A 24,081-nucleotide genomic window follows, 5' to 3' on the forward strand; every position below is an offset into this window, starting at 1 on the left:
AAGTTTACAGCTGTCAGAGTGAACTTTGAAAACAGTGAGGGGTTTTGCATCTGGTTTGAAAGCTTCTTTTCCCCCTCCTCTGGTAGTCTCCACTGCAATGCATGATTGCAGTTGTTCCCTTTCCCTCACTCCTCTCACTTGGGTTCCTCTGCTGTTGGCAGTGGTGTGTTGCCTTTTTCAAGGTAGCATCACAAAATTGATTTGATGCTGCTAGTTTGATCCTCCCTGCTGCTCATCACATGGCAAGCAGCAAGGAGAACCAGACCTGCCTTTGTACAAGGCTGTGAAAATAAGGCTTGGCTGGAATACACATTGGGTGTACTTAGTGAGAGGAACTGTGTCCTGAAAACATCAGAGTGGTATGGATGTGTAGGAGGGGGCAAATGTGTAGCCTCTCAGTTACTCTGCAGAAAAAGCAAGGTAGCTTTACCCTTCTTCTTAAAGCTAAGGTATGAATGTGAGTATGTACATATGTAGCATTCTTAACTTCACAACTTGTATATAATCCTTTGGAATCCAAGTAGACTGCCCAGGCTTGCTGGCAAAATGTACATGCCTGCTTAAAGTCTGTGCCAGTGAGGCTTACAAAAACCTGTGTGAATCTTGCAGAGATTGATGGCATAGGCTCACTTACATAGTGGCATGGGAAGCGTCCTGCTTAGTAGTAGCAATCAGATCTTTCCAGTCCAGATACTATCAAATTCTTGTTGTGTGTCATGGTACAAGTGGTTATATGTTAAATCTATTTTGAAAGCATTCTACAGGGATGAACACAAACTCTTTTTAGCTCAGCAATGTTTGTGCAGTATTAGGAGAAAAACCAAGTAATGTTTTTCTTCCCTTGTTTTTAAGGAAACATGATATGTGAGGGGTGGAACAATGCTTTGCTTCAGGAAGTGTTATCCGTTTCCACTGTAGGGCTAGATGGATTCTGTTTTTAAATGTGGCATTTTAAAAAGAACAAACTCTATGATGTTATAAAGACATGGAAAATTGATTCTTCATTAGGGGTGGAGAAAGTGATTATCACTGTGTGTTTTCTCTGATAACGTCTGATAATCCCCTTCTCTCCCGCTATATTCAGCGTGTTTAGTTGTCAGGCGTTGTCAGACTAAATTGCTAAAAATAACAAATAAGGGGGAGGCTCTGCTGGGCAGCTCTGTCTACTGTGTGCCACTGAATTTAGCTCCTTCATGAAAAGGGCAAAAGCAACCTGCTTCTTTCTGGCTGAACTGGATTTTGGGTTTAAACTCTGACCACAACATTGTTATGCGCTTGTTTCCTAGACAATTCTTTCATACGTGTATGGGAGACTGAAAGTTTACTGCTGTGGGGATAAAGGCTTGGTTGTTTTCTTCTCTGTCTGATTGGAGTAGAAGATACGATCCGGAAAGCCATACCTTAGTGCTTGATTTCTAATTCAGAAATTCTTCGTGTGATCCCTAAAATGCCATGTCCAATTATATCCAATATCCCACACAGAAAACTTCTTTGCTCTTGTTCATGGTGCAGAAATGAACGCTGCTGTCAAACACTGCTGCGCTCCGTGTTTAAAGGCTTAGATGTTGTCGCAGGGCTCCTTCCTGGTAAAGGTAATAAATGACTGCATTGCAATGCCTTATAGTGACCAGACATCACAGGTAACATCAGATTTCTTCCCTGGTGCTGCCAGGGATGGAAACTTGCTCATGCTGTGGCTTCTGTTTCTCTAATCTTTCTCTAGGAGCTTTAAAATGGCTTTGCTGTAGCCCTGAGGCATAATGGTGGTGCCCACCTCTATGAGTCAACCAGGGCGTCTGTAATGGTTGCCACAACAGTTTGTGTACCCTGTGGGAACAAAGATTGAAGCAGGCGAGGTGGGGCTGCAGGGAAGTGCTGGAGCCTGGGAGTTCATGTTCTCTGCACAGGTATGGCTTGGACAGACCTGCTTGGCGTGGCTGTGTGCCTCTGATGTGCTTCTGTGGCAGGTCTCTGGACAGCCCTTCATTTTTTTACACTGAAACCATCGGTGTGGAGGCCAATTCTGAGGGTGGCTTTAATGATGTGAAAACTAGTCTCTTGAGATTTGCGGTGCACTTTGCAGACCACTAAGCGACCATCAGAAGGTAGCAATTGTTAGGCCGTCCCCAGCTTAGATCCATTTCTTTAGGGGATTTACAGTGTAGAAGTTCTCATCCTATGGTTGGCTCAGGATAGGCCAGTGCCCAGGAATGTGTGGTGGGCTTTTTAAATAAACGGGAAAATAAGGAATGTTCCTGTTTGCTTTGGGGGGGGAAGCCTTAAGAATAGCCCTCTGTGTTTTAGCCTGGAGCAGGTTTTACTTGGGATGAGTGTGCTGTTCTCTCATGCCATTGCTGGCATGCATGCACCTACTGAGGACATGATTTTAAACACATGTTGTCACAGAAGGTGCCCTTTGTTTCTAAGCGTGTGCAGAGACGAGGTCAGCCCCTGGCTTGGTTTCAGCCCTGTTGGCTTTATGGCCTGGTCTGCTCCAAGGAAGGCTGGTGTGCTTCTGTTGCTGTTGTTCATACAGAAGCCAAGCCAGAGCCATCCGTGCAACCTGGGGGCTCAGATGCAATCAAGGTTTGCAAGCATGTACATAACTCCTCTGGCACAGATTGTTTGCAGGTTTGGGGCAATGCTGGGAAGTAGTCTGCTTGTCCTGGAAGGTGGTGTGGTTTAGGGTTGGTTTTTGGGCTTTTTTGTGTGTGCTCTTTATTTCACTTTCTCTCTCTTCCCTGCCCAGCTTTACAGTATCTGGTGTTTGGGAGTTCAGAGTGGTGATACCTCTCTTCTCTTGTCCCTGAATCACACCTTGGATTTTCATTAACTCTCCCTGGCCATCTACAAGTCAGGAGTCCAGGTGTTCTCCGCAGTCAAGAGAAAGACAGTGCTTCCAGAGGGTCGCTTGTTCCTAGAGGTGGTCTCCCTCTGCTTGCTTTAGAGGGGGGCTGGACACCTGATGTGGGGACAGATGGAGTATGGAAGTGAAGTTAACATGTAGGGTTAACATTTGGGCTTGCATGGACCTTTTAGGAGAGAGCTGTGGGAGCTCCACAAATTACAGATTGGTGTGAAAGTGAGCTGTAGAGCCTCATCAGGCCCCCTGTGAGGACCGGGCCAGGTGGTAGTCTTCATCTTGCATGGCTTTGAGTGTCTGAGGCTCCTGCAGGTGTCTGGGCAGGTCCTTCTGAGCACGGACATTTGGGCTTGGTGACATTCCTGGGAAATGTGTTTTATCTTGACTTTGTTGGCTTCTGTCATCCAGACCTGAGTCCGTGTTTTCACTCAGGGCTTGCTCCTGCTTTTCAGGCTGCAAAGCTGGGGCTTATCTTGGCTTTGGAGGATATAGGTGGTCCAGCTGCCTGCCTAAGCTTGCTGTCAGCTCAGGAGCATCCACAGGCACTCCCGTAGGAGAGTAGAGCACAGCCTGCATGGGCAGAGCTGTCAGTGATGGGCTGCCCTCCACAGAGATGCTTGTTTTGAAGAAGGCAGTAGCTGAAGCTAACTTCCCCCCCCCCCCCCCCCCCATAGATCTGGTTGTCTTACAAGGAGGAGAATCTGCATTGTCATCCCTGATTTTTGTAATGAAAAATAGTCTGAGCAATGAGAAAAATAGGCTTTAAAATAATAAAATAGTGAGAAGGCTGAGAGTCTAATGGTCATAAAAGTAACGCTGTCAGGACAAAAATCAGTCTTCGTGGGAAGTCCTCTGACATTGGACAGGGGCCATACAAATGTAAAGTAAATACTGGAGGAAGTGGGACGTAGCTAACGCTGCTCTAATTCTTTTTGTCTCCTAAACTGACTATGCTGATGGTGACATGAATAACAGGCCTTATTACTTGCTTTCAAGGCTGTGATGAGTCACTGAGTTAACTTATTTCTTTATGTTTAAAACCTAGTGGTCTGTCTTATTGTCATTTGTTAAAACTGAGGATAGCAAAAGGACTGTATTCTTACAGCCTAACTTGATATGTATTTTATGCTGTTTGTCTAATTATCTCTTATCCTAGACATATGAAAGTTGATCATGTGCAACTAGGACCTTGCAGCTTTAAGAAGGAACAAATGCTCTTAAGTAATCACAAGAAAGGTGTTGTATTTTTTAAATACTGCGTTTGATGTTTGGTTCCTATGGTAGATTTGTTAGATAAAGATCAAATAAGAATGTGTTCTGCTTTGAAAATTGTGTTGCTTTGAAAATTGTGTAAGAAGTTTGTCCTATGTTAAATAGTGCACAAGTCACTGATTGCAAAACATGACATTGTAATCTTAAGGCGTAGAAAGATTGAAATCATCACATTTAAGAGGGGATTCCCAGCTCTCTGAAAGGGTCTTCCACTGGTTTAGATCTGGGAGGCTTATAAAAACTTTAACATCTCACCACATTTTCTTTAAGAGTCATTGTGGGTGGTGCTGATTTTGGTGGAATGATGTCTATGTGTATGGGTATGCATTTGCAAAGCTGGATCTTTCATTTGGAGCAATCATTCACTGCAACAGGTTTTCAAACTCCCAGATTTTTGCAAGCAACTGCTTAATTAGTAAGTCTTTGTTAGTCTTCCCTGCACTGCAGACTGCAAAGTAAGCACACAAACTAGCTGAGAGGGCAAAGGCTTCACGGAGGGAGACCTGGAATTTGATGACTCTGTTTTCACTGTTTCTACCTTTATTTTTAGGTGGATAATTGTAGATTTTAAAAGCAGGAGAATAATTAAATAGGTGGTGATTTCTTCCTTTTAAATCCTTTACAAACTAGTTATAGAGATGCTTTCAAAATTAATGTATGCCAGCACTTGTTCTAGACTTTTTGGGGTAGGGGGGTGGTGCTCCAATTAAAAAACCAAACAAACCAACCACAAACCAACAGACACCCCCTACCCCGCAAACCCCCTGCAACCAACCAACAACAACCAAAAAAACTAATGGAAAAAGCTTTTCAAGCAAACTTTGCCAGTATGCTCGCATTCCTTTGTAATTCAGGGGAAAGTGAAGGACATTATGCATTAATAAAAAGCCACTTCTGCTGCTGCGTCTGAATGGTTTTGTCCATCCAGGAGCCTACATTTAGTCATCTGGGTCTGAAAACGTTGCTTGTTTCTTCTGATTAGCATTAAGCTGCTTTTATGATTACACTGAAATCATTTTAACACAAAGTTGGTAGAGAAGTCTGTCTTTGCCATTTTAAACCAGGGTCTGATTCATTGTCAAAGCTCTCCTTTGTGCTTATGGCTGCAGAAGTATCCAAAGCAATGAGCTGAGCTGGATGCGGGTCCCTCTCCAAATTCCTCCTTGCTTGAGTAATAGTTAGTCATAAAACCAGTGCTGCTGTCCTTGCCTTAGTCACCAGGCCCATGCCGTTGCTCCTCATTGTCCTTTATGCCAAGCAGCTCCAGGGAGGTGGATTATCTGTGCCCGATAAACCGCCATCCTGCCCCCATCTCCTCCATCTCACCTAGAGAGAACAGGAAATAATTATTTGGAAAGCATGCTCCTGCATGTGGGAGACCTGACCCAGCCCTGAGTCAGCTTTATAAAGCCACACCTTGCTCACCAGGTATGCGGGGAGTCACAACTTCCCTTGGCCCACTGCCCGGGTCACTCCTCTGAACTGTAAATGTGTTCCTGGCGGGGATGTGGCTGCTTTCTGCCTGCAAGGCAGCAGAGTTCAAGCATGTCTGAATTAGGGGGGGATGCTGGTTAGTTGGGAGTTTACATCATCTTTTTGTTGCTGATTTGTTCAATGTTTGAAATTTATGGAAGTAATTTTTCTTTTAAAATGGCCTTGTTTGGCCGGAACTGCAAGAGATGAAAGGTGTGGTATGATTTTGCAAAAGTCATATTGCTAGGAGGTGTTCCAATGAGCCATACTGACTCTGCAGGACCACAGAAACCAAAACACCAAATTAGGGAACTTACTACATTTTGCAAGAGGTGAGGGACACTTCTGCCAAAGCAAAACATGGGGATTTTCAGAATATGAGTGAGTTTCCACCTCCCAAAGTTCTTGGTGTTTGACCTGACTCTGCTGTCATAAGCCTGGTTCCAGTGCAGTGTCTGACCTGAAGCAGTGTACTTCTGAAAACTGCTCTAAATGAGTAATTTTGCCAATAAGGGGTGTCCTTAAAGGAATCCTCTAGGTTGATAATATATTTCTGCTGCCACCTACTGAAGGTTCCCAGTTGGCTTCCATTTGTACTAGTTACCATCAGGCTAGGGTGCAGGAGTTCACTGGAACAATGCGTCATTTCCTGGTCACAGAGAGCAACTGTCTCCGCCTCTAGTGAAAATGCTGTCCTGTGGCTGAGACAGGTTCTGTGCAGTGTGCTCCCAGTGGGCCTGGGGCTTGGGGACAGAAAGGCTGCTCTGCGGGTGGGTTTTTCTGCCCCTTATGTTGCCCCTTCTTCTCTTGAAGGTGGTGTCCCTTGGTACCCAAGTGTGGAAAGCAGCAGGTGTTTTTCCAAATTAGCTTTTTCAGTGTATGTTCCTCAGGGTTTAAAGGTGCTACAATAGTGATGAGGGAAGCCCTGCTGGTTTTGCTGTAGCTAAGATCAATACATGAGGAAGGTAGATTTGCACTAGCAGTTCTTTAGGCAGGTTCTTCTAAAGATCCTGCTGAGTTGGCAGGTGCACTTGTATGCTTGATGTCTTCTCTTCTCCACTCTAATCCAGATGGTTTTGAAGTGTCAGAGGGTCCCCGTTACCTTGTGGAAAGAGAGGCTAAGGGAAAACCCAGGGATCTGAATCATCACTTCTCTTAGGTAAATCGCATCATCGTGCTTCTGTCAGCAGCTGTCGTCAGAAACCAGCTGGGCTCCCTTCCTATTACACTTGAGCAAAACTTCCTATTCACTCTTGAGCAAACTCTAGGCAGCTTCCTGAGAGCAGTAACTCTGCTTGGAAAGTCTTGAAGTGTATCTAAATATTTGGTGGTTGCTGTAGCATGGTAATTCCCAATGTGTGTATGTGCCACAGTGTTGCACTGGGTGAGGACCAGTGCTGGGTGGACACATCAGGGTGTAGGACTGCCTGCAGAGCCACCTCGCCCCATGGCTGATGCCCGCTATTTCAGTTTTTCCTGAAGCAGAAGCAGTTGGGTGTTGTTCAGCAGGTCCACCTCCTTCCCATTTATGGATTCCAAGTGAAGTCCTGTTAAACAGAGTGCATGTCCTAGGCGCATCATCTTCCGTAATATCATGCTGACCAAAACGTTTGCCTTGCCCACAGTGCATGTGATAATGGCTCAATGTGCTGTCCTCAGGCAAGGGAGATTTGGGCAATTTCAACCACCCTAACAGCAGCAGTGGCCTCAAGAGTGAGGGCAGCTCACACTGCTGCTGCTGCCTGGCCCCCAGCATGCAGGCAGCACAGCTTGCTTTCCTCTAGGGGAAGATCCTTCCCCAGACAAGTATGTGTTCCTAGCTCTATCCCAGGATCTGCTGATCACTTTCCCAAGAGTGTGCACACAGAGCCCATGAGGAATGCCAAAAATGCCCTGGGTTAACTTTGGGAGATGCAGAAGCTCTCGGCTAGCAGATTTATGGAGATGGTGTCACAAGATGAGTTGTATCCTCCTATTTGAGGTACTGCATCATGCCTGAAGACTCTGCAGCATTCCTCAATGGAAGCTGCTTAAGTGTGAGAGGGAGATGCCAGCAGCTGGTAGCCATGCATGCTGCGAGCCATGGGGCAGGATATATCCTCTGGGAAGGAACCTACCAGCTTCTTTCATCCTCACAAGTTGGATGTAAAACAAGTTTGTAAAAAAATAGTTTAAAAAAAAACAAACCAAAAAACCCACAAACCTGAGATGAGAAGGTGTCTTCCAATACCAGATCCTTAAATTTCCATGGAAGTGTTTTTGTATGGGTTTAAATATATTTATGTTCATGGGTCAGGGCTTGAAGCTCTTTTTCTCTTGCTGAGGTGAGGAAATTAGTGGAATTTGAGGAGTGAAAGTAGTAGACTTTGAATGAGAAACCAATACTTAAAACAAGAAATTCGCCTGTGAGCATGAGGAATAATATGCAGCATGAATAAACTGTGGCTGCTGTGTATAGATTTCCTTGAGAGCAGAAGTGCTGTTTTGGCTTTTGGAATTCAGCATGCACACTGTGAAACACTGTGCCAAACTACCAGCTCTAAACAAGGCTCTGCAGACATACAGGTCTGGCCAGTGGCTGACCAGCTCTCTCTGAAGGCAGAGGCATATGAATCACAGTACTGGGGGAAATATGTTGCTTTGATCATCAAAAGCCCATCTGAGAGGAGCTGATTAATACGTTTTTTTTCTTGCTGTGGAATCTGTGAATGCTGGCTCTTTAATCTGCTAGGAATGTAAGGTCTGGGTGCGTCATCTGCTTCTCCAGTGGAGTACTCAGTAGCAGCGTGATGCAGTGGGAACAGAGGTGGGAGGCTCAAGCAGGAGGTGATTTCCCACCGTGTCAAAAGGCCATGGGCCACCTCTGTTAACCACAAGTCCTTTTCTTCTTTGGGGTGTGAACTGTAATTATATTTGCATTAAATCTAGTATTTCCACAGCTGGTGCCAAAAGCAAATAGTGTGGAGCTGGTCAGAGAGCAAGTGTTGGCCGTGACAGCAAGCAAAATGCAAGGAAGAGCCATGAACAGTGAGGGATGGCTTATGGACGCTGCTGTACATAGCCTCTGGCTGGGGCCAGTCAAGCTGCTACTTCCAAGAGCTTGTGCTTTGTACGCAGGTGATGTGAAGAGGCAACTGGAGCTGGCAGCAGCTGCCCAGAGCTGCTGCTGGAGAGTGGAGTGTGTTGGCAGTGGGCACTGCAGCCTGCTGTCCTTGCTGGGTCTGTGGGCTGTGCAAGGCAGCTGCCCTGCCCTCCTTGTGGGCAGGATTGGGGCTGGCAGTGTCCTTCCTGCCAGCCCATGCGGCTCCTTCCACAGGGCTGTCAGCTGCACAGCTGCTCTTCCTCCTGGGAAGGATTCCTGGGAGATTGGCCTGCATTGCCTGTTGGATGGGGCTGCATGAGCCGCCAGTCCTGTTTTTGGCTGCATCTCTGATCGCATGGGAGACTGCTCTTTTACTCTACATAGCTGTACTGAAACCCCCACAGGTTAGCTCCTCACCTCACCCCACATACCTGATTTAGGAGGGCTGCAGGAAGGCTTGAAAGTGGAGAAAGCTCCTGGGAGCTGGAAGGGAAGAGTAAAGGCCAGGCTGATGGTGCCCATCTGTGGTCAGGTGCAGGAGAGCCTCACATCTGCTGGTAGGTGCTAGGAGGTCCAGCTGGTGGGATTGGCTCTGCTGCCTGAAGAAGAGTTCATGGCCATCTCTTCTCACCCTCCATCTGGCAAACCTTTAACATGGCAAACCTACTTCCAGAAAGCAGATTTGGGTGAGAACACTTCCTTTTGCGCTAGTTTTCAGATGGATCATCAGGGCTGTGGTTTGTTTTGCTGTTGCAGCCCTTCCTGGCTAGGGAAGGTGACTGTTGTTGGCAACGGTATTAGCTTAAAGGAATTACAAAACTACAGGCTGAGAGGCATTGACTGTGCTGGCTTTTTGGGGGCATCTTCTGCAGTTTTGCACCCTATCAGCTGTTCTGCATGTGGCCCAGACCTTGCTAGCCTGTCGCGGTAGCCATGTGCTGGTCTCATGTCTCAGTGCAGGAGGCAGTACCCCTCCTGCGTGGGGACAGAGCAGGGCAGGAGGGGGAACTGAAGAGCTGTCACTGCAAATAAGGGGTTGGGTGAGAACTGTGGTGGGGACAAGTGAGTGTGCAAGACCTTGTCCTGTGCTGGGGCAGGGCAGCTGGTGTGCAGTGTGCTGCCTGACTGGAAATCCGTAGCTGCAAATCCTCTACCTCCCCACATGCTGGCAGCCTCGGGCTCCCCTTCCTTGCTGCTGCGGTGGAGAGGCTTCTCGCTCCTCCCGTGCTGATGGGACCTGCAACCTCAGGTCATTCCTCCACGTGGGAGTTGCTGTGTGTGGGTCATGGGAACAAAGCTGCATTTCTGAAACCTCTGAAAGCCACAGGGCAGCGGAGGCTGGTGGGGGTGCGTGTGCACAGTGCCCTTGCTGAGCGGGCCTTCAGAAGCTGTGCCTCTTAAGTAAGTTTCAATAACACTCGAGGTGTATTTTGCAGTGTGGTAGATAAATTTCTAGCAAGTTGATGTGGCAGCGGTGAACCAGGAGGGAGAATCAGCCCCTTGCTGCAGCCAGAGCCATCAGCTGACAAACCAGCCTCTTCCTGCTGTGCCTGTCTGTGTTTCCTCCTTTACTGCCTTGCCACGCTCTTTGCGTAACTGCTTGGGGAGATGCCAGCACCTCAAGGCACTGCCTGGCTTCACTGCAGAGCATGGCTCTGTTTGTAAGCCATGAGTTTGTACTTTTCTGGGAGCTGAGTGGTGTGTGTCAACTTCACCCCATCGCCTTCCCAGAGCAAATCTTTCTCAGTCCTACCCTGAGACTCCATGACTCAGGCAGTGGTGTCTCTCACTGGTTTGGGTAACCACCTTGTCTGAATGGAGGCACCCAGGGGTGGGTGGGTGGGTGGGGGCAGTGTACAGCACCGCTGGTGTGGGGAGCAGGTAGGAGCTCTGAATCTGCAGCTCATAGGTTGTGGAGCCTCTGAAGTCAAGTGGCTTGCCGTGCAGGGCCAGTGTGCTGCCATGTCCTGTCTTTTGACTGGCCAGCACTGGAGCTACTGGTGTAAAAATAATATTAGAGGCTGCAGAGAGCAGCAGCCTTTGATTTCATGAAGGACCAAAACCAGCAGTACAGTTCTGGCACTGTACTGTAAATTTACTGCTAGCTGTACTTGCTTTGGCACAGGCAACAGAGAATTAAACTAACACTTGCAGTGGTGAACACACCTTTGCAGGAAAATATGTGCAACTTATTGGATGATGAGCTAAAACCTAGAAGCCATGGCCTAGCCCAGAATATAGGGTTAACTAGGGCTGCAAATCAACATCAAATGCAAATGAAAGCGTGCAGTTCAGGAAAGCTTGGAGGTGGGGTTTGGGAGGCTTCGGTAGTGTTCCTCCCACAGGGAGCAGGTACCAGCAGCCTGGCAGATCTGGCTGGACCGGAACAGCCTCCAGGGTGACTTAAGAGCTGTGCTGTCAGGCGGTCTCTGGGCTCTCAGAGAGCTGATGCAACTAGGCAGTGCATATGTCAGCCAGCTTGCTCACAGCACTGCTCCCTGGGAAGGTGAACCAGGGAGAGACAGTTTCCTGTCTAGACCCCAGTAATTGCGGTGAGGAGGGGTTTGCATGCAAGCTCCTGCTTTTTTCTCCTGTGATTACTAAAGCAGAAACCAGGCCACAGCTCCTCAGGAAGGAACCCCTTGCTTCTGCCATGCGTCTTGGAAAATGCCGTGACTGTGTGCTCCTTGCTCCCCCTTGATTCAGGCAGTTAGTTAGAGTGGGAGCCAGCTGCTGTGCTGGCTCTGGCACTGCCTGCTGCTGGCCTGCGGGAGAGCTCGGGAAGTTTGCAGCCCCCCAGCTGTGGGTCCAGGGTTTCCCTCGATGCTCAAGGATCACCCTGAGCCCAGGGAGGAGTCTCCCTGGAGGCTACTTTTGGGAGGAAGGAGTAAAAGTGTCAGGGCTAGCCCAGATCCTCTGGCCCCAAAAACTACATAACCAAGGAGAGGGAGATAAAAATTCCATGAATCCTTACCTGCCTGGGACTGCAGGTGATGCTTAAGTAAAGAAATGGCATTAAACCATGTCCCTTTGCCATGAACCGTGTAGCTCCAGCACCCCTGCTCCCCTGGGGAGGGTAGATAATACCACTGCGCAGGAATGGGTGGCGGGGATCTGTGTGGGCTGTACAGCCATGAATGCTCCTGCACTGTCAGGGCCAAATGATCACCAGCGTGGCTTCCTAACAGGGGACATTTGAAATCCCACTGTGTTAGGAGAACAGAGCCATTGTTTGTTGCCTGCCAGCTCCTGGCTGCACATGGAGGCTTCCCTGTGTGGTGGCAGGGCTGCTTGGCTCTCCTGAGGTCACTGCTGGGGCCAACCTTCCAGAGCTGCTTCTGGAAATGTCTCTTGCTGCTTGATGGGCACCAGAGGGAGTGGGGAGGACAGAAAGCCAGAACTGTTTCATAGACTAATTGCATTAAAAAAAAAAAAGTTTTAGTAGTAAATGAATATATAAAGCCAGCTCTGCTGATGCCATCCTTCTCTAAATCGGTAGAACGTGGTGGAGCTTGGACCCACGCAGGTTTTCTAGGACCTGTCTCCCCTTGCAGCCTTTGCATTCAGTTCCTTAGATGTGAAATCCCTCAGTGTCTGTCCAGGCAGTGTGAGTGCAGCACAGCAGTGGCAGAAGTCCTGCTTGTGCGTCAGCAAGTTGTTGGCAGCGGGAACCCACGCTGCACCTCCTCTCCCAGTGGTTTCCTCAAAAGCAGCTCTTGTAAGCAAGAGGGATCCATGTGCTTGGGGACTGCATGAGAGGCACAAGGAACTCTTTACTGTACCCACGGCCCTAGCTGTTGCTAACAACCTTTACTGTTTAAATAAAAGCCCTTTGATATCTAGAAACAGGGCTGGAAGAGATGTCCTCAGGGCATGGGCATTTCAGCTGAGTGTACAGAAGCGTCAGCACAGGTCTGCTGCAAGGGGGCTGATGGGAAGTGATGGCAGCAGGACTGTACCATGTGCTAATGAATTTTCCTTCAGGGTTAGTGGTTGCAGCTCCCTGTGGGCTTGCAGGAGTCGGGGAGAGGCTGTCAGGGGAGCATCAGCTTCACAGTTCTTGCCTGTAGACAGCTGGCAGTGGCTGTGTCCTCTGGCTCATGTACAAGCCCCATCAGCCTGCTCCCCATAGCAGGAAGGTGCTGCTTGGTGGAGGCCAGTGCATGCTTTTACTGCAGCCTGTGCCCGTGGGTGCTGCTGTGCTCCAACCAGCTAGCAGCTGGGGGAGGACCCCAGAGCAGTCTGTTTTTTACTCTTTCCTCCAGCTCCCCTGCATGGCTGAGCAATACTGAGGACCTCTGCTGTCCCCCTTTAATTGTCCTTGGTTTTGATGGGCTTCAGAGGTCATTTGTGGCATACTGGGCACCTCTGCCTGTGGCTGAGGTGGCCTTTGGTGGAGTCTAAAAAGGATAGGATGCTTTAGGATGAGGCCCAGACTCCTGTAATTTAAATAACAAACCTGCCAATGCTTATTGGAACCTAGCTTGGCCTGGAAAGCAAGCTCTATAGAGCTCCCCAGGCCTGGGAAGGTGCTCGGTGTGGGAGCAGTGTGCTGCAGCTGTCCGCAGCAGGCTTTGCTGAGAAGAGGACCTTGTAACTACAACAATCCCCAAACTAGCATGTAACAGGTACTACCCATGGAGCCTCGCATCTGCCCCCAAGGGCTCTCCATATGGAGAGCTCTGGGGAGCCTCCCTGAGGGTCCCCCCCAACCCATAATGAAATGCATTTGGACAGTGCTCTCCCTGGTGCTCTCCCTGCTGCCGCCAAAGGAGGTCTGCACCCAGCAGCAAGGGCTGCCTGCATTCACACAGCAACGCCTTCTGCCAGCCTGGTGTCTACCAGAGACTGTTGTGTCTGTTGTTTGGAAACCCAGAAAAAATAGTCAAAAGAGCCAAGTGCTGGTTTTTCCAGTCACCTAGGAGCACCCAGACTAGCAGGAAAAAACGCTGCATGCTGAATTCCTATCTTGGGATGCACAGCTTTGGGCTGCTTCCCTGCCAAGCCTAGCGTAATTAAAGATGATTAAGGAAACACATGTATTTGGTGATGATGCCAGGGAATTTCTGATAGAAAGGAGGGTCTGGGTTTAGAAAAGTGGTCCAGCTGGTAAAGAGAGCCTTTTTTACCAAAGTGTGAAAGGATTTTGCTGTTGTGTCTATGACGAGGCCTCAGCAAATTAATTCCTCTCTGGGCTCCACGTATTGCAGGATCTGATATTATTTCCTTCCTTCCTATGGTTAATATGTCGCACTTTTTGCAGCTCTGCTGTTGCAACAGCCCCAGTAGCTCTGAGGAGGTTTCAGAGGGAACAAAATTCAGTCTATGTAAACGTTGCCCAGGCTAAATATTAATGCTTCCAGGATGCCTCTGGAAATGAATAATGGCTGTCCTTGCTTCAGGAAGCCTGTAGAGTTGTGTGTGCTCTCGGCAGCTGGCTGCCTGCAGCGCCGCCCTGGGAAGCTCTTGGCCCCAGCACTCTGGCACGTGCTGCCATTGCCAAGATGGACCTTAACTCTCCTCTTGCTTTCTGTCTTGCAGCAGAAGAAGTCGTACCTGGAGCGGAGTGTAAAGGAAGCAGAAGATAACATTCGCGAAATGCTGATGGCCCGGAGGGCACAGTAGCCTGCGCCTGTGCCTGCTGGGTGGTTTATGGGCAGCTCTGCCTGCGTGCTGCTTGCTGCCGCCTGGCTGCACAAGCTCTGTTCTGTGGCAGTTCCAATAAAACTCTGCTGCAAAGCCTTAGCTCATTTCCTCTGCCTGCTCCCTTGCAGCAGCTGCTCTCCCCTTAGGAATCTGACAGAAAAAGGAGGCAGCGGTACGATTTGGGGTGAGTGCCCTTCAGGGAATCCTTTTTCACTTTAAAGCAGCCATAGACCTTGCCTTCTGGAAAGAAGTTGCACCACTCAGCACTGGGGAAGGTTTGCTGCCTTGTTCTGCTGGAGTGGGGCTGGCAAAACTGTGGTGGGGGAAAAGAGGCAGGCGGGGTGGAGCAGGGCTGGGAGTCACAGGCACTTCCAGGTCTGTGACAGGTGGTGATGGGCCCTGGTTCCCTCCTTGTACAGATGGGCCTGGCAGAGCCCCAGTGCAGCAGTGAGCTCATGGAGGGCCAGTGCCACCCTGTGCTTTGTGCTCACAGTGCACCAGCCTGGTCTCCTTCCCTACTCCTGGCTTTCGTGCTTTTCTGAAATGGAACTTACAGGGCTTCAAGCAAGGGGCTTGAAGGCTCCTGGGGCCAGGCTGCTGCCAGGGGCCCTCATTAACTAACCTAAATAACCGAAAACAGATCGTAATGCCTCAGACGAGCCACAAAACTGAGTTTCTGAGACCCAAGTAGAGGGGCACAGAGGGGCCAGGCTGCACCACAGGAGGCATGTGCTCACTCGGGGAAACTCCCAGACAAAAAAGTGCATAGGAACCCAGCAAGGTGCCTTGTGAGGCCTAAGGAAGCCTCACAGCATGGCAGCTGTGGCACTGCCATGTGGTTTGCAGCCAAGCCCTCTCCCTACCTTCGGTCCACCAGGCCTGGATGCCAGACCCAGGCCCCTGCAGGAGCAGGGAAGCAGAGGTGCTGCAGCAGAGGCACAGCCTTAGGGTCCCAATGAGCACAACCCTCATTTAGCTGAGCTTGGGCCACTCTTCATTCTGGTGCCTTTCAGGGAGGCTGGAAACTGAGGAGTAGCGAGCACCCTGCTGCAAAAAGGTCCAAGATTCCCTTGGTGATCTTTGGGCAATAAACGATGCCAATGTGTGTCAGTCCACCAGGACTGGTTTTGATCATGAGGCAGGGAGAACAGCAGCTAACCAGGGCACTGGGCAGCTGCTGACCAGCAGCAGGTTTCTCCACTTCTATGCAGATTAAAGCTTTTTATCCCTTTTTTGGGTAGGCTGTGCTATGAAACAGCTTCAGTTGTAACTTGACACTAAATTAATCTGTGGCCTTGTTTCTTCTTACTCATTAATTTACTGCCCTGCAAGCTCATACACTGCAGCAGCTGGATGATGGATCACTGCTCAAAATCCCTGAGTGGTATCAGTCCTTCCACAAAAGCTGTGGCTGTGCACATGCAGCAGCTCAGCATGTGGCCCCCCCCTCCCCCCCAACTCTGCCATCCCAGGAACTGCTGGAGAGGCCCCTGGTCCCAGAAGGGGACTTGCATGTCCACCTGTGAGTAAGCAGGGGGATGAAAAACCAACTGAGCTGCCCCATGTGGGACAAGAGAGTGAGTGGTGGCAGACATGGGTGCTCCACCCCTGCTCATTTCACTTCACTTCCACAACTTGTGCACCAGGTTGCTGGCAGAAAATCCCCCAGATGCTGGTAACAGCAAGGCCAAACAATACCAGCCCCAGCCCGGGGTTGAGGCACAAACTTATGCAGCAAAGTTGCTTAAAACCAAGTCCATCATTGCTGCCACAGAGTCCAGGCTTGTGGGAGGCTGAGAACAGACAGCGACGAGGGAAGCACACCCTCTATGGGACAGATTTATTGAAACAGTCAGGACCTAGCAAAGAAAATCAACTGTTGGCTTTAATTATTGCGTATGTCTCCATTTCTAGGACTAGGAAAATTTCAACTGATAAATATACATTTCATCAGAATGCCTTTGGCTGAAATACACCACTAGCACATTCTTCAAAGTTACAACAAAAGTCTTAGAAATGTTAAAAAGGGATTTTTCCTTTACTAAAATAAAGGAGCACACCCCCCACCCCAACAAGGCGCTAGGACTGACAGACAGGAACTCTTGGCTGTGCAAAGCAGAGTGTTGATTACAGTAACAGAAGGAAGTCGAGACAGGAGTGGGGAGCCTGCATAGCACTCAGTGAGAGGTATGGGAGGCAGCTGCAGTAGAGTCAGGTCAGCATGTCCCAGAGGCAGCAGCAGCAGAGTGCAGTCCAGCATGCCGTCAGGCAGGCACTCTCCCCCGTGTCATCCCTCCGCCGCTCCTCCACGACATACACTGTGGGGACAGGAGAGCTCGGTCAGTCAGAGAGCAGCACAGCAATGCCCACAGCCACATCTGCTGCCTCAGTACAGCTGGAGTGCCCCTCCGCACCCCAGTCCTCAGTTTGGGCAGCCCACGCTTGCTGGAGAGAAGCTGGTGCACTAGGAAGCACCTGCAGGAGGGGAGGTGCTGAGCTCCTCATGCTGGGTGCTGCAGCCCCTCCAGCCACAATTTCATCACCACAGCAGCATCCTGCAAGGACCCGCTGACCCCTCCCATTGCTGCAGTACCCCTCAGATGCAAAGGGTCCCCCAGGGGACCTGCTTCCTTCCGCAGCTGGGCCCAGACTGGTGGGACTGTGCAACCTTACAATCTTGACACAAGCAGCCAGTACACGTCAGCCAGAACCAGACTTCTGCCATGTCACATACAGTTACTGAGTAAGAAAATGAGCTCAGCCTGTAAGGCGTCTGCTCCCAGCGAGCTGCCCTCTGGTGAGCACTGTGCCTAACCCTCCCTGCCACAGCCCCCAGCCACTGGGAGGTCCCTGCAGCATGGTGCCCACCGTGCCCCAGCTGAAGCCAGTGCCCTTCCAGGCCCAACACAGCTGCCTGTCCTGGGAGGTACCCAGCCCAGGCAGCAGTGCTGGAGAGGACCCTGCATGGCACCTGGGGTGCTGGGGAAGGAGTACGTGAGGAGGGTGGTGGGTCAGATGTGGCTAAGGGGCCAAACTTCCACCCAGCCACTCACTCCCTGCCCCTCCTCAGCAGGGCAAGATGGGAAAAAGAGGGTAAGAAATCTCATAGATGGGAAGATTGCTCACCTAATACCATCACTGACAAAAATGGGCTCAACTTGGGAAAAACTAAACTAATTTGTCACCGATTAAAACAGATTTGGGTAGTGGGGAACAAAGACAAACACTAACCCACCAGTCTCCCTCCTGCCTCCTCCACCTCACTGCACATAGGGATGGAGAGCGGGTGCTGTGGCCTGTGCACAGCAGCTCCTCCCCTCTGCTGCCCCTCCTGGGAGAGCCGAGCTGTGCGATGGTGCATGCCAGCCTTCCTGCAGCCTTGGCAGAGCCCATGGTGCCCTGCCACGCAATCTGTGCTTGGGCACCATTAATCTTTGGAGGGATCGTTAGGTACCTGGTGATGGAGAAGGCAGCTCAAGGCTCTCGGCACACTGCCATGACCAGTGGGAGCAGCTGCCCTGCACCAGACCAGGTGCTGCTGGGGGCTGTTGCTGGCCTGAGCTCCAACACAGGCACAGCCCCTGGGCTCCAGTGTAGGGTCCCTGCCGGGAAAGGCTCCTCTAACACGTGTCCTAGAAACACCCACCTGGCTCCATAGTCCTCCACGGGTTGCAGTGAACACCCAAAATGCCTCCTGCTCCTCCAGCCCTCTGCTGGTTCTCTTTTGTCCCCTCTTCTGTCTCTGGCATTTTCTGCCCTTTCTTAAATGTGTTCTCACAGAGCCACCAGCAGCTTTGCCGATATGCTCAGCAGTGTCCTGTGGTTAAGTCTGGTGCAAAGCCTTGCCACCTACAGCAGGACAAAGGTCTGGGGGGCAGGAGGTGGTCTCAAGGTAAGATTCAGCTACTTGTGTGCAAATGGCTGAATGGCCGTGGGGAGGAGTTCAGTGGCAGAGCAGTGTCCCTCCTGCCCTCAAGGCTGGAGAAAGCTTGCTCTGCATTTTGGGCACTGGACAGAGGATGCTTTTGCACCAGCCAGCACTTCTCAGTGCTAGGAAGAGCTTGCTCTTCCCAGGCAGCAGGCCCCATGGAAACAGCAGGGATCAGCTACGGCTGATGGGCCTACCTGATTATAAAGCCACCTGGCCGCTGTGAGGAGAGTGGGCAGGAGGCGGCTGTGGCAGAGCTGGGATGCATCGCCTTCAGAGCGTCCTTCTCTCACAGCCTTCAGCTGAGATCAAGGAACACTGACAGTACCCACATCCACCAGGCTCCAAATCAGCAGCAAGCTGACTTGGAAAACAAGTGGGTAGGTTTCTTGCTTTGGCACTTCCATGCACAATCAAAAACCACAGTTTTAGCATAGTGAAGATGACAAGAACCTGCCTGCTGCTAGGTCTGGCTGGGCCACAGGCAGGAGAGGCTGGATAGACACCCAGGGCAGAGTTTTCCAGGAGATGACAGCTTCCGTAGCTACAAATGCACTTGCAGTTTGTCTGGCTGTTGTCTGTTTAGACTGGCACCACTAAGTCAGCTTGCTTTAATAACTAGCTGTTCCCTGACACTGCTTTAGCCGTATCACACACATAACTGCCTCCTTCCCTGGGAAGTCAGGGCAGGAATCAGTCCTTGCTCCAGCTTTGTGTCCATCTTGCATGCTAGGGGACTTCCAGCTCTGTCTGCTCAGCACCAGAGACACAGCCAGCTCTTACCAGTCTAGGAGGTGGCAGTCCTCAGGCACTTCACCTGCCGAGGGGTGGATGCCTGGATCACACCCCCAAGTGCTTGGGGTATCACCTCCTGCACAGAAACCATTTAGGCTCTGCCCCTCCTGAGCTGCCCAGAGGCCCCCAGCAGGCTGTTGGGATTTAGTGCACATTGCCTGCTGTCTGAAAGCACAGGAGGGAGCCCCAGGTTTGGATGGAGCTCTCCCAGCAGGGTCTCCTGCCCGAGGCCAGTGTGCTGCCTGCTCTTTCTGCCAGCCCCTGAAACCCGTCAGGGACAGATGAGCAGTTTACTTTGGTTCCTCCTCACTGAGCCTGGGCTATCATGCTGAGGAGTGCAGCACTTTTGAAGGCAGGCAGGTGACCCTCCTTAATGTTTTCTAGGGTCTGTGTTATGGTCTGCGTGGGAAATGGGCCCTCACACAAGAGTTTGACCCAGGCAGGCAGCTAGTGCTTTAAGTCAAGTGGCTGAACATGTGGTGTTGACAGGCAGGAGACGGCTCACGTCATCAACCTGGTCCTCCCATGGGCTTGCTTTGTGCTCAGAAAAGTGTGTCGTTGCCCTCCTTCACTGCTTCAATTCTCTCAAGAGTGATGAGTGGAAGATAATGTGCTCTGGTTTACATGATACCAAAATCCTGCCACCATCAGGGTAGGGCAGAGAGAGAAATAACCCAGTAACCCCCTGCAAATATCTGCCCTCAGGTACAGCCTGTAGCCCAGCCTCATGCAGCATCCCTCTCACCAACAGGTATAACGAGAGGAGGCATCTGCTCTGCAGGCACAGCCCAGCTCCAGAGGAGCCACTGCATGGCGCTAGCAAAGGACAGCTATCCATCCTTCCCTCCAAGGCCTTGCAGCTGCCTGTGAGCACGCAGTCACACGTGTAGTGCCCTTGCTCCAGGAACGTCAGGGTTGAAGCACATCTCTTCTCCAGACAGCCCCAGAAGGAGGTGGCAGCATGCTGCAGTGCTGTGACAGGCTGTGCTGGAGCAGGAGAGGTTTCCCATGCTCTCCTCTCCCAGGAGCTGCTGGCCTGGCCTGCCCCTGCAGAGCTAAAGCAGGCACCTCCAGGTAGGAGCAGACCTGGATCCGATGGAAACCTGGCTCCCATGCACAGAGCAGGGCTCAGCACCTTCTCCAGCACGATGTCAGGCAAACATCATCCTGGGAGTGGTTTGGAGAAGGCAATTCCCTCCTCTCTGAGGCATGCCTGCTCCGAGCTCTATCAAGACACCAAAACCTTCCTGGGCTGAGGGGGGGGGGGGGGGGGGGGCATTCCCCCACCCCACCCCCCAGAAAAAATAACAAAAAAAAAAGAGGGAACAAAGCTGCAGGTGCTGGTGCCAAGGCTGGGGGGCACTGGCAGGCGCACGCCCCTGCTAATGACATCTGATAATTATCCCAAATTAATGAGGGCTGGAAAGCGGCCGGTGGGGCCCCTGTGGGCTGTTGTCAGTGCTGCAGCAGTGGGGGAGGCTGCAGCTCTGCCATACCAGCAAGGAGTGCAGAACAAGGTGAATGACTTGTAAGCCCAGAACCCTGGCCGCCTTCTGCAACCCAAGAGTCTGTTTCATCCCTTTGAAAGAGTGGACCACAGACCCATCCCATCCAAAGGGGGAACCTGTCCCAAGCCTGACAGGACTTTGGTCAGGCCCTTCCCTGTTACCTGCCCACAGCCCCAAACTTGCACTCAAAACCATGCATGGAAGACTTACAAAGCCTTCACGTTCAAAAGCATAAAAGACTTGTGTTTGGCCTCATACAGCATTATGTCTGTACCTCTTTATTCACTGCCTGCTCTCCCTGGTGAGGTGACCCAAGTCTGCTTGTTCCTGTACACCACCGTGCAGTGCAAGCTGTCATCAAGCAGCTGGTCAGGTCCCTGGAGCACTGGGCTATAGCAGCCACTGACTGCTCAGAAGCAGGAAAGGAGACAACCGTGCCCTGCCATCCAGGGGAGAAGCTGGCTTAGCAGAGCTGCCCGCACTGTTTTACTTTCCTTCCTCAACTGGCACTGCTGGGAACAGCTGGACACCCCGACACTTGATCCATTTACCCTCCTCAGCTAGGCAGCATTCTTCCCAGCAGCACACAGAGCTGCCCTTCTTTCTGGCTCAACACATCAAGCCCTAGTGAGAAGTGAGCCCTGGCACCACACGATGCCTTTTTGCAAACCCAGTCATACAGCTGAGCCGTTCAGGAAGGAGAGCGGCAGGACAGAGCTGTACAGAACAAGTTCAGCTTGCAAGGACTGAAGGAGGCACTGTCGTGTTTCAGGCTGGGAAAAACCTTAGGGCTTTTTCTCCCTGGTGGATCCAGGAGCTCTGAATAAACAGGTCTTTGGTGGCTTTGTTTCCTCTGAGAAGGTCCTGTTATAACAAATGAAGGCAAAACACATACTAAATGCTCCAAGAGTCCTGTATAAGATGATGACATGCAGTTATTTGGCAGGGCAGAGTGCACATAAAACAGCCAGAGATCGCCAAGGGCTCCTCACCAGAGTGGGGTACCAGCCATGCTCTCCTGCCCACGTTCACCTGGGAGAGGATGCTCACCAGCTCCTGCCATCCCTCAGAGTGAACAGCCCAGAGTGCTTTGCCCATGGCTGCTCAGGAAACTTCCAAACCAGCTCCCTGTGCTGGAGCCTTGAGGCAGCTCTTGTTTCTAAGTGGCTGCCAGGTGCCAAGCTGTCCTGCTTCGAAGCCATGGAGAGCTGGATTGCTGCTGCCAGGGCATTGCCATACCCAGAACTGAGGGGGCCACAATGCCCTGAGACAACCAGATCTGCACAGCAGAAGGGGGCTGGGAGGATGTTTTGGCAGGCACTGGTTCCTGGTGGTCTGGAGGCAGCAGGGCGACTCTGACCTCTGGAAAACACCAGCAAGAACAGATACCACAGAACTCGCTCCAGAGCAAAGTCCTTGCAGCTTCAGACTGAGCGAAACCCAGGGGAACCTGACACCCTTCCCTGCCCCAGAAAAAGCTCTGCAGCATATGACACTCCTAAATCTGGTGGATAGCTCTGGTGGATAAGGTTATGCTCCTTTGGGGGTGCCTCGCATACCCTCAGCTCTCTTGCTGGAGCAGCTGAGATGGACTGAGCTCTTAGTCTGACAGTACCTGGCCTGATAGTGGGTACCTTCTCTGAGCACTAAGGTATGGCACTTCAAACAGAGCACAGGTAGACCTTGCTAGCCAGCTGCTCTGGCCAGCCTCCAGCATGCATCTGCTGACCAGATGAGGCCATGTCCCTGCAACATAAACCATGGGCTGGAGGGCAGTTATTAGTTTCAGCTACTCCGGTCAAGCCCATCTTCAACCTGGTTGAAGGTGGCTGTATCTGTAGCCGCAGCCAAGGCGCCAGCCAGGGAAGAGCTCTACCACCACTACCTTTTACTGCTAGAGTTAAAGCAATGTTGCTTTTTAGTAGCTCAGCGCAAAGCCACCAAGGAGCAATACTTGAGCCTACAGAAGATACAACCCATCAAATGATACACTATTGACAAGTCCTCCATCATAGCATGCAAACCAGTAAAGCATTTTGCTAGTTAGTCAGCAACTTGCAAAGAAGTCAGTGAAATTGAGTCTAAGTGCATACTCCACTTGAGGATGGGTTCGTGTAACCTTCCACACCCCAAAGCAGACTTGAGAAGGATGCTGCCCTGTGTAATTTATAATAAACTGTCCATGACTCCAGGCATACATGAAGAGTTTGCCTGAGGTATTTATGATTAATCCATTAGAAGTTTCAAACTACAGCCAAGTGCTGAGGACACACTGACAAAGCACGTTCAAAGCATGTATAAAGTGCTATTATGAAACACTTGCTGAAATATTAAACAAAACTGCTTTTCCAAATTTGGGCCTGTACAGTGGGAGATCGGCACTTTCACTCCACAGCCACTCAGCTGGCTTGCATTGGATGCTGTGTCTCAGCACAAGTGGGTCACAGCAGCAGTGGGCATCACCCCTCCCCTGCCAGCCAGCACCCTCAGCTGCCTGCATGGCACTGCTGCTGGCAGCTTGTGCTAGAAAGGTCTGCACTGACCTGGCTGATACACAGGCACAACTGGGGGCTAAACAATTCAGGGCAAGACTGGGACAGAAGAAGGGACAGCAGCCACATCAAGACCTTTCTGGGACTCACCATGGGTTTTGGAAGGCGTGCCTTTCTGTTAGGAACAGTGAAACAGCACTGGAAAGGGACAGTGTCCTTTTACTCTCTTCTGCTAAAAGCTGGAAGTCATTTAAACCAGCATCACATTGTGGCACAAGTACCTTTCTGCAGAAACTCTCTGAGAAAAAACCTGTGTTTTTCGCCATGCAGGGGGTTATGGTACTTTACCAAACCCATTCACCTTCCCAGTTCAAGGCAAGCCCCAAAGACAACCATTTGAAATACACATTTGAGAAGTCATTGCCTTCCACTGCACAGTTCCTCTCCCAGCAAAAGCAAGAGTCTCACTCCAGAGGGCAGCTCTCTTGCCACCGCCAGCCCACAGGAGCTGGTGTTTGCTGCCGCAGTCTGAGAGGAAATACAGTTGCCACTGGAAGTTTCCAGACTAAGAGAGTATCTGGGCAATACTCTAAATAAAAACAACCACCTCTTCCTTTACAGTTTGAGTTTAATGATCACTTTCTTTGAAGCTTCATCAATGCTTCGGAAAGTTGTATCTCTGTCACTGTCACCAGACAAATTGCCAGAGAAACAGCCATACAGCATTAATGCTGAAAAGCTTTTTCTGGTCATTTGGGTGTGGGGCTTATACAGGAGAGAACAACAGCAGAACAGGTGAAGGCCGGTCAAGAATTCACTTACAGCTACCAAAGTGCACAGGGTAAAGAACAGTTCAAAGGAAAGTTACATAAACTATTCCCGGCCAAGCCTCCCATTCAGCTAGAGACATCCTATACCAATCTTCTCATTTTGGACACTGTGCAACCAAACACCAGCTTCAAAATACTAACACAAACACAGTGACTGAAGTACCCAAGGAAATTCAAAGTACGTAGTAGCAC

At 50.5% G+C, this 24,081-nt stretch overlaps 2 protein-coding genes across 8 annotated transcripts in view; one reads left to right on the forward strand and one right to left on the reverse strand.

Moving 5' to 3' along the window:
- PFDN1 (prefoldin subunit 1) overlaps nucleotides 1-14,435 on the forward strand; it is a 32,553-nt gene extending 18,118 nt beyond the window's left edge. Inside the window, exon 4 of the mRNA XM_056349920.1 lies at nucleotides 14,232-14,435. Within this exon, the coding sequence (XP_056205895.1) occupies nucleotides 14,232-14,315 (84 nt within the window). The 3' untranslated portion in view covers nucleotides 14,316-14,435. The remainder of the gene's footprint in view (nucleotides 1-14,231) is intronic.
- Nucleotides 14,436-16,161: 1,726 nt separating this feature from the next.
- The window catches only part of CYSTM1 (cysteine rich transmembrane module containing 1), a 70,819-nt gene continuing 62,899 nt past the window's right edge, over nucleotides 16,162-24,081 (reverse strand). For all 7 annotated transcript variants that reach the window (XM_056349912.1, XM_056349918.1, XM_056349915.1 and 4 more), the window contains exon 3: nucleotides 16,162-16,654. In XM_056349912.1, coding sequence (XP_056205887.1) covers nucleotides 16,548-16,654 — 107 coding nt within the window. In that variant the 3' untranslated portion in view covers nucleotides 16,162-16,547. The remainder of the gene's footprint in view (nucleotides 16,655-24,081) is intronic.

This window comes from Falco biarmicus, chromosome 8 (assembly GCF_023638135.1).
Source record: "Falco biarmicus isolate bFalBia1 chromosome 8, bFalBia1.pri, whole genome shotgun sequence".
Lineage (NCBI taxonomy): Eukaryota > Metazoa > Chordata > Aves > Falconiformes > Falconidae > Falco > Falco biarmicus.